Source organism: Triturus cristatus, chromosome 6 (assembly GCF_964204655.1).
Source record: "Triturus cristatus chromosome 6, aTriCri1.1, whole genome shotgun sequence".
Lineage (NCBI taxonomy): Eukaryota > Metazoa > Chordata > Amphibia > Caudata > Salamandridae > Triturus > Triturus cristatus.
In genome coordinates, this window is record NC_140589.1 from 233,949,159 (window position 1) to 233,976,338 (window position 27,180).

The 27,180-nt window shown below is 47.4% G+C and overlaps 1 protein-coding gene across 2 annotated transcripts in view; it reads left to right on the forward strand.

Annotated features, from left to right (window-relative positions):
- ITSN2 (intersectin 2) overlaps positions 1-27,180 on the forward strand; it is a 1,173,023-nt gene that overhangs the window by 787,393 nt on the left and 358,450 nt on the right. For both annotated transcript variants that reach the window (XM_085610587.1, XM_085610588.1), the window contains one exon: positions 5,725-5,927. In XM_085610587.1, coding sequence (XP_085466713.1) covers positions 5,725-5,927 — 203 coding nt within the window. The remainder of the gene's footprint in view (positions 1-5,724; positions 5,928-27,180) is intronic.

A 27,180-nucleotide genomic window follows, 5' to 3' on the forward strand; every position in this document is an offset into this window, starting at 1 on the left:
AGAATCCCTTCAACAACCAGTCTGCATCTAACCACATACCAAATACAGGCATTTTATGTAGCTTGCATCTCCCCAGTGCTCGTGGATTGACGTAGGTTCACCTAGCATTCAGTTCTGGGACAGTGAACAATTCTCACGCTCAAATAATGGGAACTACACTGACGCTTACTGCTGCTAAATCTCCTTTTTCATGACAGAACTAGCAATGCCATCTCTCCCTTAGTCACATTTCAGCTCCCACATTTAATAAAGTGTATCAGAGAATTGAGTATTTCCCTTTTCTGGCCTATGGGCCTCAGCATACATGACAAACAAGCGCACATTATTGCATCATTTGAAAAACTTGTAAGAAAATAGGCAGGCCTATATATGAGACCTTAAGCTCCCATCACACACTCAGATGCATTCTGTGCACAAAAAACCTATGTTGTATGTGACATAATAAACATAAACAAGGCCATTCCACATATATAAATATACTATAAATAACAGAGCACAAAAGGAATTTAGATGAGACAAAGTGTTTCCTTACAGAGACTAGAGAACAGTATGGTGGATTCTGGTTGAGTATTGTGGTTGTGGGTTGAAACATCTGTCGATATTAGTGCTGTTTCTCAATATTGGTAAGAGGTTGTGGATTATTTAGGTTTAGACAATACATCAGTCAGTTCATTTCCTGCAGTACACTCCTTTTAGTGCAGATAAATTGTTCCTGTAACATAGCAGTTGTTATATAACTATTCCATGCTTAGGCTCACTTTAGTGAAGGGAGGCTGTGCATTTTGTTTCTGAGGGAAATTTTCGACAAGAAAAAACAGGTAAGCAAAGGGCCAACACCTTTTTCGGAAAAGTTGGTCATACAATTAGATGAATTAATGTATTCTCCAAAGGTGGGCGCACATGAGTGGTAGGTTTAATACTTGCATTTGTCAAAGGTGAGTTTTTCTTTGGACTGATTAACCTTGTTTTGGGTCTCTATTTGGGTAGGCTTTTCGATAGGATGATGTGGTCAGTGCAGAGATTTTCATCAATTGAGTGAGAAAAACATGGACATCTCGGGGAGGGTGATAAGTGAGTCTTTGAAGGGAGTGTAGCTAAGGATAGGTAAGATAGCATCCCTTGCACCCTGCAAGACACCTGTAGTTAACTTGACTACTTTTTCACTACCACCAGGGTAGGGTGGAATATAGGGATTCAACCCTTTCTCATCACAGCAGAGGCCGGCCTGTGTGGAGTTGGGCAGTTAGGGGGGGGAAACAGAGTGATGTTAGTATAATGAAACTGTTGTGGCATATACTCATTTGTAGAGCATTTGTGAACATCATCAGCATGTTCTTTGTGGTAAATATACAAGGAAATGGTCTTCCCTGAGATAGTCTAGGACAGCCTACAATCCTGCAGTCAAGTGGGTACTGTTTGATAACGATACAAGAATGTAAGAATATAATGATTGATAGAGACGTGGGAGCACCGTTAGACTGAGAGAGTTTAATAACTATTGTCGTCCTGAAGACATATTTGACTGAAAAAGTGGAGCTTGGGTGAATGATGTTAGTAAAGAATGCTGAGTCAGTCTCAAATTTTAGCGGCTGTTTACTGTGAGAAGGGAGCTAAATGTTCATAGGTGCTAGTAACAGAAAGAAGAAAGTGGAGCAATGAAGTAGCTATTATGTGTACCTCAGCGATGACAGCAGTAGTGGAGAAGTGTGGCTCATTGATTAGAGCGGCAGACCCTGATGCAGAGGTCTAGCCCGGGACCAGGGTTCAATTCCCCGCCTCGGCGGGTCTTGGGCTCAAAAATTCCACGGACCTGATAATTCTCGCCTCGGTGCCTATTCCAATCACGGAGTCCCACTCTGCAACTCTGGGCAATAGCTTGCTTAATCTCCACAACGGCCCCCACAACGCTAAGGATGCCTGGCCTCCACCTTGGGGGTGCCCAGGAGTGGACGCCTCACAGGGAAAGCCAGGATTGGTTCCACAGCGGTATTCGTACATGCGCCTTGAGACCCTTGCGGGTGAGTAGTGGGCTATACAAGTATCAAATTTACATTTACATTACAATTTACATTACAGCAGATGAGTCGGATTTAAGGCAATAACTGAATAGAGCCAAGATTCCCCTGTCTTACAGCGAAGGACTACAGGAAATTGGATGAGTTTGATAGCAGAATTTGCTTAATTATGTATATACACAGTCCTAAGATAAACGTTCAGTGGATGAGTCCTTGGGTAGCGAGAGTTGGTTTAATCCTTGAGAGGAAAAATCCTTCTGCGAGTTGAATAGTGGGTTGGGGGAGGTGTTTACTTCTCTGTTACATCTTTGGCAGTTGAAACAAACTGGATGCGAAGAACTGTGGAGTTTGGTCTTAACTTATGGGTGTGGAGAGGTAAGTATATATAGATACATTTAGTGGTCACGTGCTAAATAGGAGGAACTCTCGAAAAAATGTTACTCTAAAGAATGGTGAATGGAACCATGAAGATTACTCTTTCAGGCTTTTCTGTGAGAGAAGCAACAGTATTTGCACATGATGGTGGAGGTAGCTAAACTTAATTTCAGCGCTTTAACAGAGAGCATAATGCCCTGCATGATCGATTGTGCTTGGTTTTGGATGACTGTTTCTGAGAAGCGTACGTCATTAGTGAATGACATGCCTTCTTCAGATGGGCAGAATTAGGTAACTCTCCTCAAAATTAAACTCGTTACTAGGACGCCCCTCTCACTCCGGCACTCTTTTCCCCACCTCAAAACTCCAGCCCCCACCCCCAAAAAAACCATTCTAGCTTACCAATGATTGATTTATGGTAAAGAGTAGAAACTGTAATTTGAAAATCTCTCAACCTTCTTCCGCCTTCTCTAAACACACCATACATCGCTTGTGCTCTTGTGACCACATCATCCATAGTCTGGAGACCAGAAAAGACTGCAAGGAGGAGAAAAGATGAGGGGCGTTTCTCTATGCATAACAGATTTGGAACTCCATTCTCATCTAGAGTAGGCAAACTTCATCCCACCTTCACTTCCTGAATGACCTGAAGCTCCCATGTATTCACTCAACATCATGTCCATGTTTGCCATCCCTAAATATCAGACACACTCCGAAGAGTAACCCTTCCCTGCAAGTTTTTTCACATGCGTTTAGCACACATGTGATACAGTGCATTGTAGTACACCGTGAGTCTTTACTACCCATTTTTTGTTATTAAAACTGATATAAGGTTACTAAAGAAAAGCAAAGATTACTGTGGGGTTATACGTAGGTCTTCTAATAATGAAAAATACCTACTGTTTTACAACCAACAAAAACACTGAACTTCATCACTTATATTTAACTGACCTAGATTTCAGACTTCATCAGTAATGTAATGTTTGCAATCATAAGCAGTACATTATAGTTATACATATGTCAGTTACATGTAAAATAGGTGAATCTCAATATATTTATTTAATAGCTTTCTTATTGTGTCTATAGCCCTCTCCCAATTACACCACCTTTAAAAATCCCTTACTATCCTAAATAAACCCTTACCTTTCCCTGAACGCTACAAACCTCTTACTACCCATACCCAACTTTGAACCTTTATAAAAAGCCTACATCTCCAGACCATTATCCATCCCTGCACCCGAAATACCCCTTACTATCATTTACTACCCTCCTATCTTTACACGTCCATGAACGGTAAAAAAAACCTTATCCTTACCCAGCCCTGAACCCCAAAACCCTCCCCTTACCCTGAAGCCTTAAAACTCCTTACTATTCTTTACTTACCCCCTAACCTTACTAAATACTGAAGCCTTACAACCTCATATCTTTACCCATGCCTGAACCCTAAAACCCCTTACTGCTCCTACCTTTACGGATCCCTTAACCCTAAAAACTATTTAATACACCTTACTTATACCTACCCTTTCCAAACTCTGAACCCTAAAAATCCTTACATTCCTGCATCCTTACCTACCCGTAGGCCCATTAATTCCCTTATTAAAATATATTTGTAAAAACACTTGGTAAAGTCCTACATTATAACGTGCAAAAAAGGGCATGCTTGATACTTACCTGTGTGGTAACTACTGCATGTTAAGTATAACACATGGTAATGCACTTGTTGTAAACACTGCATACCGTCCCCGCCTGTAACTCCCCCTTAGCTTCAATCCTTCTGGTACACTCACCCTCTTCCCTGCTTTAGTCCCCTCTATTTCCCCTTCTTCTCTGCACTCTCACATAGTGCATGGAATAAACTACATCTTCACACCTATTATTGTATGGTGTTTCTTAGTTACGTAGCTAGATTTGTTCTTTGTAATTACCCTACATATACATACGTAGGGACTTCTTTCTTTGTATTTCATATACTTTGTCTTTTGACATCATTATTATGGAAGCAACATCAGCTCCCATACATACCTTTCATAACCACTGTTTCCTGGATACTGGGCTACATAAATAATTCCTAGACTCTTATTTGAGAGCTGATATTAAGTTTACTAACAATGTGACTGACAAATCTAGAATGGTTGCTTTACATTGACAAAGTAGAGGCGATAACCAGGAACACACCAGAAATGCCAAACATATCAAGTAAAATATAGTGTAACTGATCTATGTGAAAGAAAGGCTAAAAGTGGAGTAGGAGAATAGGTGGCAAGACTAGAACCTGAAGGCCCGAAGCAGCTTCTGCAGGCACTAGAGGTTTGAAACATCTGCTCTCAGAGCTAAAGCTGGTAAATATACTTCTTATGTGCTGTGATGTGTCGGTCCCCTTTCTGCTTCAAGCAGTGTTAATAGAAAGAGAACAGGCAGTAGCATACCTGCCACAGAAAGGAAGAATGTTTTCATGGCATTGGATTAAGGAAACACAACACCAGTAGTGATAGCACCAAGATAGCTAGAGAAGAAGGGGACCAAATAAAGCCAGAGAAGAAGGTGACGGTGGACAAATAAGGGAGGGGAGAAAGAAATTACAGACAAGTTTGGGGACGTGGTCATATGCAGGAACAAAAAAAGGAATAAGCAAGGGAAAGACATACAGGATTTGAGGCATATACCATGTGCCCACATAAAAAGAGAAAAAAACATATTTGTGAAAAAACTTTATTAGTCTCAGTGGTTTTCTTAGTGAACATTTTAAGAAGTTCCTTCATTATGACCGTTCCACATCACAAGTCTCCCTGATGTAGTGTGTAGTTTGCGCCATCATTGTACCATGTGTTTCCTGCTTTGTAATACCCCCACTTGCTTGGAATTGAAGGTCAGGGGTACATGAATTGTCTCCATAAAACCTAAATCTTACAAAAACAAAGTTTATTATTCTACCCAATAAATAACTACTACTGGTCAGATACCTCAATTGTAAAAATGTATCCGGAAATTCTCTCTTTTGAAAAAATAAATAATCTAAAATGAATCTGCTGGTATTGATGTTTTGTACTGTTTACGAAATGGAACTCTAGCTTTAGGGGTATATTAGCATTGAATGAATCTTAGGAGGTGTATAATTTTACCTATTCATTTGACATCAACAGATACCTATTGTGTTTAATTACTGAGACAGAATTTGAGCATACATCTCTTCATTTATTAGGTTTGTATCAGAAGTTTAATGTGTTATGTGGAAAATGTATTTGGTTTATGGAGACAGAGGGTTTGAACTTGTCAGGCAATATCGATGTGAATTATTTCAAGCTTATTTGTGTTTAATCTAAAATGTAATTAACAGGGCCAAGCTGTAGAGAGCCTAAAAGCACAAGCTCTGTGTTCCTGGACTGCAAAGAAGGATAACCACTTGAACTTCTCGAAAAATGACATTATTACTGTACTCGAACAACAGGAAAACTGGTGGTTTGGAGAGGTGCATGGGCTAAAAGGATGGTTTCCAAAATCATACGTAAAAATCCTACCTGGAAGTGAAAAGTCAAATGAGTAAGTATCCATTTTTGCTTTTGCAATTTTGAAATGTATGCTGTTAGTAAGGAGCTGAGGCTGAGAATATCAGAAATGTATAGATATGTAGAATTAATTTGCTTTTGGGAATGTGAGAGACAGTCTAATGGTGGTGAAATGTCTAAGTGTTAATGTGCGCTTTGCCTGCGATCTCACCCGGCCCAGACTACTTGTAACACAAAGCTAAGCAGGTTCTCTTGAAATCCATAGCTTACCCTGGTATCTTGGCTCAGAAAGCAAGGCCTAATTTACAGTAAAGCTATTAAAGAAGTTCCATGGTCCAAATCAAGTTAGTTAAAAATGTAATACGAATGCTACTAACGAAATTAAGAAAAACAACGTGGAAATTATGTTACAAGGAAAACTAATTTACAGTCACAAATAATCTTTTTAAATAAAATGTGGCAACAGGATTATAATCTGTCAACTCCAGTTGTATTTGGAGTTAATGTGGTGACAGTGAGGAATGACTAGCTAATTGTGATACATGGTGACAATGTTTTTTCATTTTAGCTCTACATTGCTGTTGAAATGGTACGCTGTGCTACAGTACTTAATACATTTGGGGCCAGATTATGAAATACTGCAACCAGTGTGGAATTTTACGAACCAGCCTATGTACAAATAGAGTGTGTTCACAAAATTCTTATTCATAATGGTTCACAATCCAAACCACCTCATCGCTGTTCAAGAGGTAGATTGCAAATTGCAGCTCACAACGATTGATGGCCATTACAGGGATGATGTCCTTCTGGGGGTGAGCAGATTTCAGGGTTGATGATCGCTTTTTAAATATTTTTTTTTTTATGCAGCCCATTTTCCATAAGGGAAAAGGAGCTTCGTTTACCCAAACAAAAAAAATGAAGTTATTAAAAGATGTTTGACAGTAGAGATTGGTCCCTTGGACAACTATCTATTCCCCATCAACCTTTTTTTGTATTCACAAAGGGGAAGGGTTCCCCACCTCTTCCCTTTTGCGAATCGCTTACCACTCCATGTAGGGAGTGGGAAACATTTCTATATGTTTTTGTTTTGCACCAGCCTTAAGTCGCAAAACCTTGTTTAGCAAATTGCTATTTGAAAGAGATGCCCTAAACATGCCCCTTCCAAATAATGATTTGTTATGGCCTTCTAACCCCATTTTGCGATTTGGTATCCTGTTACCGAATCCCAAAATGGGTTTTTGACATTGCAACGCGTTTGCTACCTCAAAAATGCTTTGAACATCTGGCTCTTGGTGTGGTGTCATTTACCACTATACCCCTCCCCCAATTGTCCACACTGTTGTTAAGTGTTATGGATAATGAACAATACAGTTTAGTATACTGCAATACTACTTAGGGTATAGTACCTCACTAAATACCCTCACTCATGGTCATTCAGATGTAAGTTTATTGGGCCCCACAGGGTTTATTGTGTGCATATCGTCATAATGCTATGATCTGCCTAACCAAGTGAAATTCGCTTGCGATAACGCTCTGCCAGTTGTGCATGCTATACAGTGATAGCTACTACTCTCAGCTTGTGCACAGATACCTTTAGCAGTATGAGGTTGCCATACTACCCTGGTTACCAATGTGGCTCCAGGAGAATGTGCCCAGCCATGGGTTACTATGTTCTCTAGTCATCTGCCGACAACAATGGGTACTGTGCTATGTACGATGAGCAGCCAGGATAGCCAAACATAAAAACTCTATAACTTTGTCTCTCCCTTGAGGGAAGAAGGGCACTTTGGTGTGCGCTTGGGAGCCATGCTCACCTTACGATGTTCTCTTGTTAATAAGCCAGTTGCCAAGTCACAAGGACAATCCTAAGTTTTCCAGCAATGTTTACATGACATGGTATATTTAATAAGAGATAGTGTATGATAGAATTTGCCTTGCCTGCCATAATATTTGCCATTTTCACTCTGTTTCACTTATTTTACTCTCCTTGCTAGCATTTAAATTATGATCATCATAATTCTAATCCGTACATGCTATACTCTATTATACCATTTCCTATGTATCATGGTAATTATAATCTAAGCAAGGTTTTCTAATAGAGACTTCTAACTGCATATTCGTCACCTTCTGAACAGTTCCCAGGTGTCAGACTGGATCCGGAAACTCTGCGTGCTGGAAAGTGGCACCGTATTTTTGTCGTTCCACTCCAGAGATGATGTGTGGAGACTATTTTGGCGACTTTCCTGTGTGCTGGCGTCAGTTCCTTTTCACTATCAGATGCGGATCCAGAGTTCCCTCTTGTCTCTCAGAGTCACTTTCTTTGGTACTTTCCACAAATATTCTTCAGTGTCCGTGGGATGTCACCCGATAAAATGACTGGTTTTAAGCTCTATAGAGACTGACGCAAATGAATTTCTGTGACGGATCCCCATCAGGTATGCTTGTAGTGTCTGGTGTCAAGCCATAATGCCAAAGTCTGTGGCGACTGCGTGTCTTTGAACCTGAAGGCCACAGAGAACGCGAGGCAAAATTTTATGTTGCCAGGCATAAGAAGACTCCATGCCGCGACCATTCCAAGTCATACTTCACGTCCAAGGTTCGATATTGCTCCCATTCCCGGAGTCGATGGAGCTACTTCAGAGGCGGGTCTTTCTCACGCTCCAAGTCCTCAAGTAACCATAATAAACACAAAAACATTAAGCAGGTTTTCCCTTCCTCATGCTACTCGCATTCACCTGAGTAAACTCGGGGATTGTGCTACCCTTCCCGATCTCACTCCCGAAATCGGTCGATTTTGGAGCTGATCCCACTGCTGGTTACGACTTAACCTGAGTTCATGGGACCTTCAGCCATGCCGCGTTAGATCGAATAGTTCAGTGCAGCCGTGCTCTTTGGATCCCTGCTGACTCCCTCTGGCGTGCCTCTGTGCCCCAAGGTTCCAAGATGCCTTCCACCTAGGATGCAGCTGGCAGGTTCAGCTTGGGCGCCATCCTAACTTGCCTCCTGCTTTTGTTTCTGACGCAGCTTCCAGTGCCATGATCCATGCCAGCTCCGGGTACACTGATGCCGATTTCACCTCCAATGCCATCTTGATGGGCGTCCCAGCCAAACTCATCAGAGGCCCCTTTTCCACTACTTGAATTGCCACAAGGTCGACAACACTCTTTGCATTCCCTATTTTGGAATGATTTGGATAATGACTGTGACCCGGGTGAAGAGTTCTCTCGGCCCTACCAGCTTGACAATTGATACAGGACTCTAGGGCGGCTCTCTACCGTGGAGGTTAAAACCAATGTCTTCACAGAAGTCCTCCAACCAGGTCAAACATCTGGTGAGCCCCTTCTTCAATTTAGTGAGGCACTGATGGATATTTTATTGGGTATAACAGAAACAATGGTTCCAGCGGAAAAATACACTAATCTATACTGATAATAATATGCACAATCGCAATCGTAATGGGTTATGATGATGTCAGAAAGAAAGGAGACCCCGTAGACCTCTGTTCATATTTACATTAATTATTTTATAGGATTCAAAGAATATACAGACATATATAAAAAGTAAGAAGAAAAAACAATAGTGCTTTGTGTCCCCAGTGTGAAATTGGAACCATCTTGCTTTTGCGGTGGAACAAGAGCATTTTCTGTTTGCTGTGCTCCCTTTTGGTCTCACCCGCGCACCTCGGCTGTTCACGAAAGTGATGGTGATGGTGGAAGCACACCTTCGGAAATAAGGATTGTCAGTCTTCCCCTACCTTGATGACTAACTGTTGAAGATGGCTGCTAACCGCGCACATGCCCCAGCGCCGAAGGTATAAACGGCCACAATGACGCATGCGTTACTATCGGGGGACTGCTCCACACATCAGAGTACCCCTCTCCCCAATTTGACCAGAGAGATGCACCTTCCTCCCCCTCCCCCTTCTTTCCCACTCCCCAAGCTGATCTATGCTTCTGCTCCCTTTCTCCATCCTATTTTCTTCTCTCTTCTCTTATAGTTGACCAGCGACTGCTGCCTTCTGGGCTGACGCACAGACTGGCAAGAATATGTGCCACTACAGAACTTTGCACGTATGGCTGGACTACCAATTATCGTAACTTGATAACTGTGCATTTGAATGTATACATGTGCAGATTTGCCTTTATATGTAACTCCAATATCCCCTCTCCCAGGGCAGTATGTTGCAGTTTGTACTTGCTAAAAATCTATAAATAAAGTTTTTAAAAAAAACTGTTAAAGATGGACTTGCGCGAGGCAGTCATCCGCTACCTCCAGAGTATGTCGAACCTCCTTTCATCTTTGGGGTTCACTCTCAACATGCCGAAATCACATCTGACTCCTCAGACACTCCCCTTCCTCGGCGCACTTCTGGACATGGTTCAGGTTCGTTCCTTTCCCCTGGGAAAGAGAGTTCCGGACATTCAGGCTATGATACTGATCTTTCACTCTCTGTCCTAAATTTTAGTCTCCTGGATTCATTCCGGCTCGAACCATTGATGATCCTTGAACCCTGGTCCTCCGGGATGCCCGTAGCATTCTCCACATCAGAGTGTTTTGGATACTTACACTTGTGGCTATTTCCGCTGCCCTCTGTCATGGCTAGAGTGATTTCTATTTTTGCTCTCACTCATGGCCTGATATATCGGTGTCTTCCATTTCCCTTCAGTGTCTGGTTTTGGCCCTTCGCATCCTCAGCTTGAGGTCAGCTACACTCTCAGCAGTTTCTTCAGCCATAGGAGGCCCTTTTGTTCTGGTATCTGCAAGCTTGTGACTCCAGGTTTCCCAGGGGTGTGCGGTTTTTTAACGTTTAGCAACCTGAAAAAGGTGTGACCCGCATCCAGGGTGTTTCACCGAACCGCACGTCGGCGCATGTCCTCAGTCGATCGGCACAACCTTCATACGATAGGTATTATTTTATGTTGTAATTCAGTTTGTATAAAAGATATATAAAAAATATGCATTAAACATCTGTTGGATAGAAATTATTACATTGTTTAAACTGCCAACAATTATTAACAGGAATAGTTCCTGCATGAACTCATTTGTACTATATGTTGGACCATTTCGTGTGAAGGTCTGTGTGCTGGTGGTGTGTGGCTTTGTCTTGCAGTTTGATGAGTGATTGAATGAATGCGGTCTCGAACGGAGTGCATGGCTGAGTTCGTTGCCCGGTACATTTGATCTATTCTTGCTTATACCTGGTTACTAAAAGTGTGTGTGATGTTTCTATCATTTGTCATTGTATTTATTGCAATATTTATTCATGTAATTTTGACATGCTGCATATTATTGACTTGTATAATAAAATCAGGGTATACACCCCAAAATAATCGTAATATGGTATATTTATGAACTTCTCTCCCCTTTCTTTTGCACACTATGCACATTATGTTATGACAAATGGGATAGGGTAACTTATGTTCGAGGCATATGAGCTGCAGATCACGCACTATGCATAGATCGCCATCTGTTGTTGGGCCCGGATGTTTGCACTTGTTTTTGTCTTAGAAAAGTCTTTGAAAGTTACGAGATAGGTGACTCCTCCTTTGGACGATAATGCGCATGGGCATCGGCTCCATCTTCAGATTGTTTTTTCCGCCATCGGGCTCGGATGTGTTTATTGCCCTCCAGTTCGGTGTCGTTACCGATCCAACTTTCGACGCGCAATCCTAACCCTTTCTCCGGTATTGTCTCGATCGCGATCCCTAGTCGTCACGCATCTCTTCAATTTCGAAGTCCTCGATTCCGGTCGTCGACGAAGGCCTTCGGGCCTACTTTGGCCATTCCATTTGGCTCATGGAAAGGACTCCCTTTAAGAAGTGTCCTCAATGTGGGTCGAAGTTCCCACACTCAGACCTTCATGAGGTGTGTAACCTCTGCCTCGCACCAGAGCACAAGGCCAAAGACTGTCCAGCTTGTGCCTCTTTCCGCTCAAAGAAGACCATCCGGGATCGTTGAGCCCGAAGACCAATGGCTCGCTCGTCAGCACCCATTCCCGATGACATCTTCCAGGAGGGCGTCGATGTACCACAACAGTAACAAATCGAAGAAGGCCCCATCAGCGCCTCCGAAGCCAATGACTCCGACCTCGAGGCATCACTCCTGGGCAGCGGGTCGTAAGTAGTGACGTCGACCCCGACCCCCTTCCCCCCGCACCCAAAAAGGCTTCGGTGGCACCTTCACCTTCGGGCCCAGGTGCACACCGAGACAATACTTCGCACGCCCCGCCTTCGGGCCCGACAAAGAAGTCCACAACGTAGCCTTCAGGCCACTCGGGCTCGAGTCAGCCTGCCGTCAGTGCCCAAACTCAAGCCCCGGCACAGAAAAAGAGACCTTCTTCCATATCAGTGCCGACCGCTGCCTCCACATCCACGCTCTCGGCTCCCAAAACTACCGGCACCGACCCCTCGACTCCGAAGAAGCAGTCGGAACCGAGCAAAAAGACGCCACCGAAGACTTCCCATTTGCAAGCTTCGGAACAGAAAACACCATCAGAACCTAAGGAAACATCGGAACCGAAAACACAACCGGTTCCACAAACTCCTGCAGAGACTAAAAAAGCTCATGCTTCAAAGACTAAGGAGCACAAGTCCACTCCAGAATCGGTGCCACGCAAGCCTTCGGAACCGAAATAATCAGCGCCGAAACATCAGCCCCAACAGAAGAGCTTTTTAAACCAGATCCCACCCAAAAAAATCTTCTAAAAGGTCCAAAGACTGGCCAACTGACTCTCAGTTATAAAAAGAGACCACTGGACACGCCTCCGCCGGCTCCACCACCTAAGAAAAGAGACATTGCGACATCGCCTCTCAGAGTCCCTTCTCCACCTCCCCCACCACACCACTCTCCTAGACCATCTCCTCCACCAGTTGAAGATGATGACACCTCTGATGACACAGGGGAGGGGGCGGACGATGAACCACTAGGGGACACTAGTCCACCTTATACCCCAGACCCCTGGGACGATTACAACACACCAGATGTCCCTAACGTACCACAGGACGACATCTACCCCTCTAGACCTTCCCCTCCAGAGGATACCATAGGTTTCACCCAGCTCGTTCACAGAGCTGCACAATACCACGGAGTTGCCTTGCACACAGACCCTGTGAAAGAGGATTTCTTAATGGATACTTTTAACACTTCACAAAAGTCCACCACTGTCCTCCCTATGTTAAAAGGGGTCATCAAACATGCACCTGAGGTGTTCAAAGATCCTGTGAGGGCTAGGGTTATAAACCCCAGGATAGAGAAAACATATAAAGCTGCCCCATCAGACCTTATTTACATTAAAGGCCAGATACCCTTGGACTCCTTAGTGGTCTCCAATGCCAGAAAAAGGGCTAACTCGCAAACCTCAGGCGACGCTCCACCTCCCGACAAGGAGTCCAAACTCTTGGACGCCTCTGGTAAACGTACGGCGTCGCAAGCGGCTAATATATGGCGCATCGCCAATACTCAAGTTCTGTTAGCCAGATACAATAGAGCACACTATGATGAGTTAGAGTCCCTATTGCAACACCTCCCCTGATAAATACAAAACTAAGGCCAACGACCTCATACAGGAGGGTAAAATCATCGCAAACACCTCCATTTGTTGCGCTCTAGACGTGGCAGACACCGCCTCCAAGGCCATCAACACAAGTGTCCTCCTGCATAGGCACGCATGGCTACTCATTTCAGGGTTTAAACCGGAAGTACAAACTTCCATTCTCAACCAACCATTTGACCAGGAGCATCTATTTGGGCCTGTCGTGGATTCATCTCTCAAAAAGATGAAAAAAGATACAGACACGGCTAAATCAAAGGGAGCTTTACAATCACAAACTCCCAGACGTTCCTTTCGTTGCTCCTCTTACAGGGGCTCATCAAGAGGCTACTCCTCTGACAATCCCTCCACGTCCTATAAAACTCCCACCCAGACCACATTCACCAGAGGCTATCAAAGAGGAGGCTACAGAGGCAATAATAACAAAGGTAGAGGCAAGACCAATAATACCCGCTCCCCCTCCACCCCTACCCAATGACTTCCCTCCGCTCCCCCCCTGACCATTCCACTCCGGTCGGGGGAAGATTACTACATTTCCTACCTGTCTGGAACCACATCACCACAGACAGGTGGGTGAGACAAATCGTTCAATCAGGTTACTGAACTCACTTCTACCCCTCGAAACATACCACCCACACAGTGCCCAATGTCATCGGAACATTTATCGCTGCTAAAGCAGGAGGTAACCTCCCTCCTGCACAAACATGCAATAGAACCAGTCCCCCTGCAACAGCAAAACACAGGGGTTTACTCCCTGTACTTCCTCATTCTCAAGACCTATCCTAGACCTCAGACCCTTAAACGTGTACATACACTCAGACCATTTTCACATGGTCACGCTTCAACAGGTCCTTCCTCTTCTCTGACAAGGTGATTTCCTTGCCACTCTAGATCTCAAGGACGCCTACTTTCATATTCCCATTCACACCTCTCACAGGAAATATCTCAGGTTTGTAGTGGACAGTCAGCACTACCAATTCAAGGTCCTCACATTGGGGTCACTTCAGCACCCAGAGTATTCACCAAGTGTCTGGCGGAAGTTGCAGCTCACCTAAGAAGACAGCACATTCACGTCTTCCCATACTTAAACGACTGGCTTATAAAAGCCAACTCATATCATCAGTGTGTACATCACACTCACGCCACAATCCAACTACTTCATGACTCAGGGTTTATGATAAACAACATAAAGTCTCACCTACAACCGTCCCACATACAACAGTACCTCGGTGCCACAATAATCACCTACAAAAGCACTTGCATATCCCAGCCCAACCAGGATAGCAAGCATACAAAGCCCCATATCAAAATTTCAGCTGCAACACTCTCTTCCAGCTCGAGTGTTCATGCAATTGATGGGGATGATGTCCTCTTGCATATTCATAGTACCTCACGCAAGACTCCAAGATGCGTCCCCTACAGTATTTATTTATTATTTATTTATTTAACTTGTATGGCGCAACAGCTACCCAAAAAGGGTTTCCCGGCGCCTGGACGAAAATACTGTAAGGAAAGACTTTATTGGTTGAAAAGCCAGGTTTTAAGGGCACAGCGAAAGTAAGAGTAGGATGGCTCTCTGCGCAGGGCAAGAGGAATCGAGTTCCAAAGAGAGGGGCCCAAAACAGAGAAGGATTTACCTCCCATTCTAGAGAGTTTGAAGCGAGGCACATCAAATTTTTCAAGTGAGGAGGAACGGAGAGAGCGGGTAGGTGCATACTGGCGTACAAGAGTCTGGAGGTAGTCAGGTGCACGGCCCCATTTGATTTTGTGCATAAAGGAAAGGGCCTTAAATTCAACACGTTTGTCAATACAAAGCCAGTGCAAAGCACGAAGATGGGGGGAGATAGAGGTGCGTCTAGAAATTCCGCACAAAAGTCGAGCAGCGGAGTTTTGCACAAGTTGCAGCCTACGTGATACTGCTCTGTTTGCACCTAGAAACAAGACGTTGCCATAGTCCAAGCGGGAAGTAATAAGGGCATGGACTACGGTTTTCTGGGTATCTTTAGGCAACATCCAGATGATTTTGCGCAGCCACTTCAGAATGGTAAAACAAGTGGCCGACACCTTGGTGGCATGATGGTGCATTTTCAAGGAATCGTCGATGAAAAATCCTAAATTACGGACATGGTCAACGGGGCGGGGGAGAGAACCCAACTCAATCGGCCAGTGACAGGCACCCCAAAGATCTTTCTGTTTGCCCAAGATAAGTACCTCAGTTTTATTTGCGTTAAGTTTAAGATAGTTGTTGTTCATCCAAACAGCAATTTGACGTAGACCCGACTGAAGAACAGAAGCAGAGGAAGAAGGATCAGATTTGGAGAGTGAGAAGATGATTTGAGAGTCATCAGCGTAGGTGAATAGAGATAGGCCAGTGTTGACAGCAATGTCAGCCAGAGGCCTAACATATAGATTAAAAAGCAAAGGACTTAGAATGGAGCCCTGAGGGACTCCAAATGGTGATGAATGGGTGTTAGAGCTGTCAGATGCAGAAAACACTTGGAAGGTGCGATCAGCAAGAAAGGAAGATAGCCAGTCCAGAGCCGGACCACATACACCAAGGGATTCTAGAGTGTTAATTAGGATAGGGTGAGAGATGGTATCGAAAGCAGCGCTCAGATCTAGTAAAATGAGCGCTACTGTCTCACTAGAGTCCAATAGGTGGCGCAATCGTTCAGTGACTCCTAGAAGTGTGGTTTCAGTTGAGAAACCAGCACGGAAGCCAGACTGGGAAGAATGAAGGAGATTGTTGGTGTCCACAAATTTGGCAAAATGAGTGTGGATGTGTTTTTCCAACAGCTTAGAAAAGATGGGGATGAGAGATATGGGGCGAAAATTAGAAAAAACTTTAGGGTCGGCATCAGGCTTTTTTAACAGGGGGATAACCATGGAGTGCTTCCAAATAGAAGGAACAATAGAAGATATAAGGGAAGAATTTAGGGCTTCCATGATCACCTGAAGATGGGCGGGGTCAAGTTGTTTCATTATGGAGGCCGGTAGAGGGTCATTAGGAGAACCCGATTTAATAGTGCCAAGAGTGGAGATAAAAGTTTCCAAATTCAGGAGGGGCCAACAAGATAGTGTGGGAGAATCGCTGAAATGTTCTTGACAAGTATCAGTCGAAATGGGAGAAGAAATAATACAGCTAAGGGGCGAGTTAGCAATTTCGGAGTGAATGAGTTTGATTTTGTCAGAAAAAAATATAGCCAAATCATCACAAGATTGCTTGGAAAGAGGCGGAGGTTTAGCTATGGTCTGAGCGCCAGCCAGATTTCTCACTAATCTAAACAGAGTCTTAGGACGATTAGTGGCAGTGTCGATGACATTACAAGTGTAAGCAGCACGAGAGGATTTGCACAGATCGTGATAAAGTTTTAGAGAGTTTTTGTAAAGTAGTGTCTCCCACGTCAGTGGAACCAGGATCAAGGTCAGCTGACAGATCTGGTGTTGGTGGACGTCGCACACAACGCTCTCCGCAGTGGTGGAACACCAAAAACCTTTCCAAAGGGCGACCGTTCATCGAGCCGGTTCCACAGGTTGTGCTAACATCGGATGCATCGCTCTCCGACTGGGGAGCTCATCTGTTACATCACACCATGGAGGACCCCTCAACAAAAGTTACTCCACATCAATTACTTGGAGTTACTAGCCATCTTCCTAACCCTGAAGTTATTCCAGAAACAAATATCAGGCATAGCTGTCCTAGTCCGCACCGACAACATGACAGCCATGCACTACATACAAAAACAAGGCGGGACACACTCCCTACAGCTCTCTCAACTAGCGCAAAGCATATGGAGATGGGCTATTCCTCAGAACATTTTTCTCCTAGCCCAACATGTCCCAGGAGTCCAGAACAGCAACAGATTCACGAGTGGGAACTTCATCCACAAGTTCTTCAACCATTTTTCCACATGTGGAGGCAACCAGAGATAGATCTCTTTGCCACACACGAAAACGCCAAATGCCCAAGCTTCACCGCCACATATCCACACCCATTGTCCAAAAGAAATGCGATATGGATGAATTGGTCAGGCAGATTTGCGTATGCTTTTCCGCCTCTCCCACTCATTCCACTGGTGTTTCGCAAACTACAGCAACACTCACTCACTCTCATCCTAGTTGCTCCAACTTGGGCCAGACAACCGTGGTACACCACATTACTGGAACTATCCGTAGTCCCGCACCAAAAACTACACCTCTACCCATGCCTCTTAACCCAGAACCATAGAGCGATCAGACACCCGGACCCAGCACAGCTCAACCTAGCGATATGGCTCTTGAGGTCTTAGAATTTGGCTACCTTAACCTTCCCCCTGACTGTATGAACATTATCAAAGAAGCTAGACGCCCTACCACATCAATCCTCTAGATGTGTCTGTTCAACACATCATAGGTTATCTACTGCATCTCCAAAGGTGTAACTTTGCATACACATCTATCTGAAAGAGACGCGTTAGTGATAGATTCCTTACCTTAGAATATTCCCCAGGCGTCAGTCTGGATCCGGAAAGTTTACTGCTTAGCAGTACCCCTGCGCGCCAGTAGGTGGCGCCGTGCGGCTCCGCGCCCGTCACTGGCATCGTGCGCGCCAAAATGACGTCACAGATGCTACTTAGGCACCACCCATGCACGCTGACGTCAGTTCTTTCTTTTTCCACGCTGAAAGCGCAGATCCGGATTGGGCACATACCCCAGTCAAATTTTTACCACTTTTTTGAGACTTTGTCTCCTTCTCTTGTCTCCTGGTGCACGTAGGGATGCCCGGCTTTAAGTCTTGTGGGTCGTGCCGCCGTAATATGTCGGTGGCGGACCCCCATGATGTCTGCCTCTACTGCCTGGAGACCGACCATGACTCCCGGGATTGTCGGGACTGCCGTGTCATGGCCCCCCCAAGGCCTTGCAGGAGCTGCGCCGAAAGATGCTGAGGTCCGGCACTCCTCTCACCACCGCTCCGGGTCTAAGTGCCGGTCGCAGAACCGCTCGCGGGACCGGAGCCGTCGCTCCTCGGACTCTAGGTCTTCACCTTCAGATTCCGGTAAGCGACGCCATAAGAAGAAGTCGAAGAAGCGTGTTCGCTCTCCGACTTCAGCCCCGTCGCTCCCCGGAGGCGGACGAGGGGTACAGGGGCTCTGCCCCTGCGGTTCCTCTGGAGCCTGGGAGTCCCGCGGCCTACCTGCTATACCCGGGTCAGTCAGCGACTCCCGAACAGAGGCAAGAGTTTTTTGCTGCCTTGAACTGCCTGTTTAGGCCACGGGCTCGCCCCTGCGGGCCCCGCGGTTCCGTGTCCAGATCCTGTTGACCTGGCAGCACCGCCTCCGGCGCCAGAGCCACTGGATCCAGCGCCTGCGGCTCCAGCCCCGCACCACAAGGTGCAACGCCGTTGGCTCCGGCCCTGGCGCTGCCCTTGGCTCCGGCCCCGGCGCTGCCCTTGGCTCCGGCCCCAGCGCCGCCACAGGCTCTGCACTGGGTGCCGTTTCTCCCACCCCTGCCCCGGTTCTCGGACCATTTCGTTCCGACCTGGGATCCTCATTGGGATGTGGTTCCGGGTCGGCCCCGGCCGGCGCAGTTGGCCCCCTCTCGGGCTCAGGTCCTGCCGCCGCCTCCTTTTACCCCGGAGCCGGATGAGGACTAGGACGGCTCCGAGGACCCCCTTGCGCGGCAGTATGACTCCAAGCAGGATTGGGTGGATAACCTTCAAGATGCGGGTGAACTTGATGTGTCTTCTGACCTGGGGTTTGCCTCCCCTCCGCCTACTATGGAGGAGGGCGCTTCCTACACTATGGTGCTGCGTCGAGCTGTGGAGGCTCTCCATCTTGACCTCCCTATGGTGGCCCTTAAGACCAACCTTCTTACGGAGGTGCTCCAGATGGCGTCTACGTTTTCGGAATCGCTGCTCCCTTTCAATGAGGCCCTTACCGAAGTCCTCTTGGGCACTTGGTTGCGGCCAGTTGTGACCCAGCCTTCTTGACCACTCACCCCACACCTGAGAGCCTGGTCATTCAGGCCTCAACGTCGCAGAGTGCCTTTCCCATGGCTCCGCCGGATAAGGATTCTAAGAAGCTGGACCAATATGGCAAGAGGTTGTTCTCCTCGGCCAGCTTGGGGTTGCGGTCAGTTAATACTGCCTGCTTGTTGGGCCGATACTCCCACGCCGTGTGGGATATGGTAGCAGAGGTCCTGCCTCAGTGTCCTGAGAAGGTCCAGGCAGTCCTTTCCCAAGCAATTGCTGAGGGCAAGGATGCGGCGAAGTTTGCCATCAGGTGTGGTCTGGGCACGGCTGATTCCTTGGGCAGGGCGATTTCCACGACTGTGGCGTTGCGGCGCCATGCCTGGTTGTGGTCTACCGGGTTCTCGCTTGATGTCCAGAGCTCGCTCATGGACATGCCCTTTGATGGCTCTCGCCACTTTGGCGACAAGGCGGACAGTGCCCTGGAGCGCTTTAAGGACTCACGGGCTACGGCTAAGTCTTTGGATCTTTCCAGTAGGAGCCCTGCCACACCTGGGTTTCGTTCCTTTCGTGGCCAGGGTAAAGGCGCCCAGACGCGCTCCTCTGCAAAGCCTGTGCAGAACCCGCCTCACCGTGGTCGCGGACAGGGCTTCCGAAGGGGCGGGTCTGGTAACCAGCGGGCGGGGCAGTCCACCTCCGCACGCGCTGTTTCCACCTCCAAGCCTTCCTAATCCGAGCTTCAGGGGGCACCCCACACCGGTAGGAGGCAGGGTCCGTCACCACCTCCTCCACTGGCGTGGTATCACTTCGGACAAGTGGTTGCTACAGATAATCTGCCAAGGTTACTCGCTCCCCTTTCTGTCCTCCCCTCCAGCCATGCCACCTCGGTACCACCGCATGTCAGGGGATCATTTGGCTCTTCTCCGTCCGGAAGTCACTGCCATCCTGGCCAAGGGAGTCATCGAGTACATTCCCGATCAGGAAGTAGGGAGTGGTTGCTATTCCCACTACTTTCTGGTCCCCAAGAAGGACAAGGGGGGCCTGCGCCCAATCTTGGACCTCCGGGACGTCAATCGTTTCCTCCAGAAGGAGAAATTCAAGATGCTGACTCTGGCTCAGGTCCTGTCTGGCCTGGACCCTGGAGACTGGATGTTAGCGTTGGACTTGCAGGATGCTTATTTTCACATTCCCGTCCTGCCGGCCCACTAGCGTTCCCTGCGGTTCACGGTACGCCAGGAGCATTTTCAGTTTGCTGTGCTCCCCTTCGGCCTTACCAGCGCCTCTCGGGTGTTCACGAAAGTGATGGCGGGGGTCGCAGCTCATCTGCGCAGGTCAGGGGTGTCAGTTTTCCCATACCTCGACGACTGGCTGTTGAAGACGGACTCGCCCCAGGCTTTCGTCTCCCACCTCCAGACTACGGCCGACCTCCTGCACCTGCTGGGGTTCTCCATCAATGTGCCGAAGTCGCACCTGAGTCCCTCTCAGAAGCTCCCTTTCATTGGAGCGGTTCTGGATTCGACGCTGTTTCGTATTTATCCTCCTGAACAGTGGTTCCGCTCTTTCAGCCTCTATCCCGGGTTTCAGTCAGGATGACCCTCCGGCTTCTGGCCAGATGGCCTCCTGCATCCTGCTGGTGCCGCATGCCAGATGGCATATGCGGGCTCTGCAGTGGGAACTGAAGTTTCAGTGGGTACAGCATCAGGGCAACCGTTCCAATCTCGTCCACATCTCGGAGGGCGCTGCACGACAGTTGCAGTGGTGGCTCACGGATCGCGATTGGGTCTGTGGCAGATCCCTATCCCTTCCCCAACCGGAGCATACAGTAGTGACGGATGCGTCCCTCCTGGGTTGGAGAGGCCACTTGGGAGAGGCGGAGATCAAAGGCCTCTGGTCTCCGGCAGAGTCCCGGCTCCATATCAACCTTCTGGAGCGGCGGGCGATCCGGCTTGCACTGAAGGCCTTCCTTCCCTCTGTCCGTGGAAGTGTAGTGCAGGTGTTCACAGACAACACCACCGCCATATAGTATTGCAACAAGCAGGGCGGGGTGGGTTCGTGGACCCTATGTCAGGAGGCTTTGCGCCTCTGGACATGGCTGGGACATCAAGGCATTACCTTGGTGGTTCAACACCTGGCAGGTTATGATGAACGCCAGGGCGGACGAACTCAGCCGCCGGTGCATGGTGGATCACGAGTGGCGTCTGAACTCGGAGTTGGGCAAGGTCTCTTTCTGCAATGGGGAGAGCCTTCGTTAGATCTATTCACCACCGAAGAGAACGCGCAAGGTCATCAGTTCTGCGCGTTGGAATTTTCCAAGGCGGCACTCGCTCGGAGACGCTTTTCGTCTCGTGTGGAGCTGCGGTCTGTTGTACGCCTTTCCGCTTATACCACTTCTGCCCAGAGTGCTGAAGAAGATCAGGCGCCACCGGGCCCAAGTTATTCTTGTGTCTCCGGACTGGGCTCGAAGAGTATGGTATCCCGAGCTACTCAGTATGAGCATCGATCCCCCGATCCGTCTGCCTCTTCGGGAGGCTCTTCTGTCGCAGCAGCAGGGGACGGTCCTCCACCCGAACCTGTCCAGCCTCCGCCTCCATGCTTGGAGATTGAGCGGCGGCAGTTGACACCTTTCGATCTTCCTCCCGAAGTCTGTGATGTCATCTTGGCAGCCAGGCATCCCTCCACTAAAACGGTGTACGCCTGTCGGTGGAACAGATTTGTGGCATGGTGCTCAGCTAAGACTGTGGATCCCATTTCTGCCGCTCTTTCTGAGGTTCTTCTGTTCCTTCTGTTTTTGGCCCAGCAGGTCTCTCCTCTGGGCACTGTTAAAGGTTATCTTTCGGCCATCTCTGCCTTTCTACGGCTTCCAGATCAGCCTTCTCTTTTTAAGTCGCCGGTCGTTTTCTTAAGGGCATTACGCATACGTTCCCACCTGTGCCCTTCATCATGCCTCAGTGGGACTTGAATCTTGTCTTGGCTTTTCTGATGTGCGCTCCCTTTGAGCCCCTTCATAACTGTCCTTACGTCTTCTTACTATCAAGACGGCTTTCCTGGTAGCTATCACCTCTGCCAGGAGAGTGAGTGAGCTCCAGGCTCTTTCTTCCAAACCTCCTTTCCTTTCTGTTCATCTGGACAAGGTGGTACTGAGGACACGTCCTTCTTTCTTGCTAAAGGTTGTCACGCCCTTCCACATCGGGCAGACTGTCACTTTGCCCACCTTTTTTCCGCCTCAGCATCCTTCAAGGGAAGAGGAGCGGCTCCACTGGACCCAAAACGTGCGCTCCATTCTATCTGCATCGTACACAGCACTTCCGGGTGGATGATCAACTCTTTGTTGGCTACGTGGGTGCCAAAAGAGGTCGGACGGTGCACAAACGGACCTTCTCCCGGTGGGTCGTTCTGTGTATCAAAGCATGTTACTCCTTGGCCAAGGAGGAACCTCCTGTGGGACTGCGTGCCCATTCGACCAGGGCAACTGCAGCCACTACTGCTTTGGGACACGGTGTCCCCTTGCAGGATATTTGTCAGGCAGCTACGTGGGCCTTGTTGCACACGTTTACCAAGCATTACTGCCTTGACAGTCAAGTCCGGAGAGACGGCGTCTTTGGCCGTTCTGTTCTCTGTGACTTTCTGGTGTAATCTGTTAGCAGACCCTCCACCGGGGTTGGTATTGCTGGCGTATCTATTCTAAGGTAAGGAATCTATCACTAACGTGTCTCTTTCAGATGCACAAGTTACTACTTGTGTAACGATACATCTGTAAGAGACATTAGTTAGTGATAGATTCCTTACCGCCCCACCCGTCCTCCCCGTTCTGCGGACTGATTTCTAGGGTTAAGGTCATCCCCTTTTAGGGCCCTAGTTTTATGTACCAAAGGTCAGTTTCTTGCATGGCTCTGCGTTTCGGCGCGGAAAGTTGTGTACAGAACTGACATCCGCGCGCATGGGTGGCGCCTAAGTAGCCTCCGTGACGTCATCTTGGCGCTCACGATGCCAGTGAAGGGCGCGGAGCCGCACGGTGCCACCTACTGGCATGCAGGGGTACTGCTAAGCATAAAACTTTCTGGATCCAGACTGACGCCTGGGGAATATTCTAAGGTAAGGAATCTATCACTAACTATGTCTCTTACAGATGTATCGTTACACAAGTAGTAACTTGTGCATTAGGTTACACCTCGCTGCCATAGCAGCCTACTTACAAAATAGACAACACTTGTCGCTATTCAGGGTACCTGCCATCAAAGCATTTATGGAAGGCCTCATAAGAATAATTCCCCCCAGAGAACCACCCTCAACTGTGTGGAATTTAAACACAGTTCTCATAAGACTAATTGGCCCTACTTTTGAACCTCTGCACAAATGCGAGCTACAGTTTCTAACATGGACAGTCGCTTTCCTAGTGGCCATTACTTCACTTAGAAGAGTCAGTGAGCTACAGGCACTCTCTATTCAAGAACCTTTTTTACAACTCCATCATAACAAAGTGGTTCTCAGAACCAATCTAAAATTCCTCCCTAAGGTTATTTCTCCCTTCCACATCAACCAGTCTGTGGAGTTGCCAGTATTCTTCTCGCAACCACAAACAGTCGCAGAAAGAGCTCTTCACACTTTAGATGTAAAAAGAGCACTGCTTTATTACATTGAAAGAACAAAACCTTTTCGCAAGACAAAACAACTTTTCGTGTCCTTCTCACCACCACATAAAGGCAACCCCATATCAAAATCTGGGATAGCAAGGTGGATTGTCAAATGTATACAGATTTGCTATCACAAAGCAAAACGTACATTATCAGTTCCCCCTAAAGCCCACTCTACCCAAAAGATAGGGGCTTCAATGGCATTTTTAGGAAACATTCCCTTAGATGACATCTGCAAAGCAGCTACATGGTCTACACCACACACATTCACAAAGCACTATTATGTAAATGTGTGTTAGAATCCGGGTTCTCTGGTTGGCACAGGTAGGTACTTGTGACAAGCAGGGAACCTTTCCTCTAGTCAGGGTAGGGGGATGCACTCTAATAATAACCCCTGCTCACCCTCTAGGTAGCTTGGCGCGAGCAGACAAGGCGTTATCTCAGGGCGTTTAGGTTAAGCATTTGTAAATACCCACACAGTAATACAGTGACCCTCCACAAATGGACTCCACACAGGATATATATCAAAAATACTTTATATAGAATTATCAGCTTAGCTCCAGACCAAATAACGTTTAAGCAGGCCACAATAATTATTTTCCAAGAGTTCTTAAGTTCTTAAGTTTAGCGTACTTTTACAGTTCTGTGCGCATCGTCCCTCTTTGTACGCGGTAGACACAGGCTTTGGGACGGGTCGTACACGCGCTGCAGGCGCTTCAGATGAAGCGTACGCCCTACGGCGCGAACGGGCACAGTACCTTGATGCTTGGTGAGTTTGTCACGGACACTTCCTTGGCAGCAGGCGTACAGTACGGTGCGAAGTCCTCCGGGCGGCGCATACTACGGTACGGGAGACCTTGGGCGTGTGCGGCTCAGGGGACGGGGCCACCACACGTACTACGGCCTTTCCCAAAGCAGGGGAGAGGCGCGTACAGTGATAGTACGGTCCCTAGGGGGGTGCGAGCGGGTACGGTGATGTCCTTCAATTACGGTGCGAGCTACGGCTCATAGGGGCAATAACTCGCGTTGCTTGGGCTGGTAGTACCTTCCTTCGTGGTGCGAGCTACGGCTCGTAGAGGGGCCAAAGACGCGTTGTTCGTGCCGGACAGCGGGATATCAGCTCACAGGGAGTACGCCGCGATCAGCGAGGCGTACACAGCAGTTCGACGCGAAGATGTGAGGAAAACGGTCCGTTTTCCGTGGCGATTCCACGGCGGTGAAGTCCACTGTTCCTGGGACTTCGTTCAGGGAGCAAGCTCACTCACAAGCCCTTGGAGATCTTCAGCACAAGTCAGATAAAAGTCTCTTTAGTCTTTGTTCCTCTTCTTCAGCAGCAAGGCAACCACTGCAGGCCAATCCCCCAGGTCAGGGACAGTACTCCTCCATGCAGCATTGCCAGTTCCTTCAGGTCGGACAGAGGTTTCTTCTTGGCAGGACAGGATCTAGTTTCTTGGGAGCAGGGCTCCTACATTTATACAGCAATTCTTTTGTTCTGCCAGGCCAGGGGTGCCCTTGCCTAGTCCAGTCCGGTTTCTGAGCACTTTGTTTTTGCGATGCAGGCTGTTTCTTTCAGGGTGCAGGGCAGAGCCATCAGACGCTCCACAGGGGGCAGAGCCAGCATTGTGGTGGCAGAGCACACTCCTATTCAGAGTCCACGTGTACTCCTCCCACCCATCTATCTGCCAATCTTCCTATTCACCACCAGGCTACCTAGCCCTGCCCATCTGGGTTTCACCAGCCCTGTCACTCACACAAGCCAGACAGCAGATACACATCAGGCAGAGGCGGGCTGAAATGGTTAGGCAAGCAAAGGCCAACTTTCTAAAAGTGGCATTTGCAAACGCAGAATATTAAAATAAACCTTACTAAAAGATGTACCTTATTATTCTGAGTTCAGGCATACTAAACTCGGTTTTCTACCATGTTCCCTGGACATGTTAGGATCATAGGATGTAACAATCTTAACAGCCGATTCTGGCCTATGAGAACAGGTAGCCTTACAATAGTGAAAAAGGAAAATGGCTGTAATTCACTATTGGGACATGACACACACATCAGGGCTTGTCCTACCTTATGTTTACAATGCACCCTGCCCTTGGGCCTACCATAGGGGTGACTAATATGAAGTTAAGGGAAGGTTTAGGGACTGGCAAGTGTGTGCACTTGCGCAGTCAGCATGACAGTACCATACTGCACGCAGGTTCTGCAATGGCAGACCTTAGACATATTTTACCAGGCCGCTTCTGGGGGTGGCACAACCAGTGCTGCAAGCACACCAACGGCATTTGTATTTACACGCCCTGGCACTCCTGGTGCACTTTACTGGGGTCTGATAGTAAACCAAATAAGCCAATCATTGAATCCAACCAACATATACATTTTACATAGGGAGCACTTGCACTGTGGCACTGGTTGGCAGTGGCACAGTGCTCTGAGCGGCCAACACCAGTGGAAGGGAGACTCACGCCAAGGTGCCAGGTCTAACAATGTGCAAATAAAACAGCAAGTTAGTGTGGTCCAGGCTGTACTCAAAACATTATTTCAAACTACTGCAGCAGGTACTGATGGTCGCTGCTAAGGATGGGTGGGTACTGCTATACAATCTATGCATAGTGTGTGATCTGCAGCTCATATGCCTCGAACGGAAAATGCTACTTACCAGTATGCATCTGTACTTGGCATGTAGAGCTGCAGATCCACACACGCCCACCCGCCTCCCCGGCTACCTTTATCTGTTCCAGTACTATCTTATTTAGATACACCATAAATGGGCATCTTATCTGTTTCTCACAAAACTCCATCATTTCCCTGCTGGCGAAAAACAATCTGAAGATAGAGCCGATGCCCATGCGCATTATCGTCCAAAGGAGGAGTCACCTATCTCGTGACTTCCAAAGACTTTTCCAAGACAAAAACAAGTGCAAACATCCGGTCCCAACACCAGATGGCGATCTATGCATAGTGTGTGAATCTGCAGCTCTACATGCCAAGAACAGATGCACACTGGTAAGTAGCATTTTCCTTTCCCTTTTCTTGATCCTTGACGTTAAGCTGATCGATGAAATCATTTTCAGGTAGTGGGGTTATGTTTGATTGAGAGTGACGTTTCCCCTGTCCCCCTGCCTAAGTATCCGTTCAGGGGCCCCCTTCTGTGTGATTT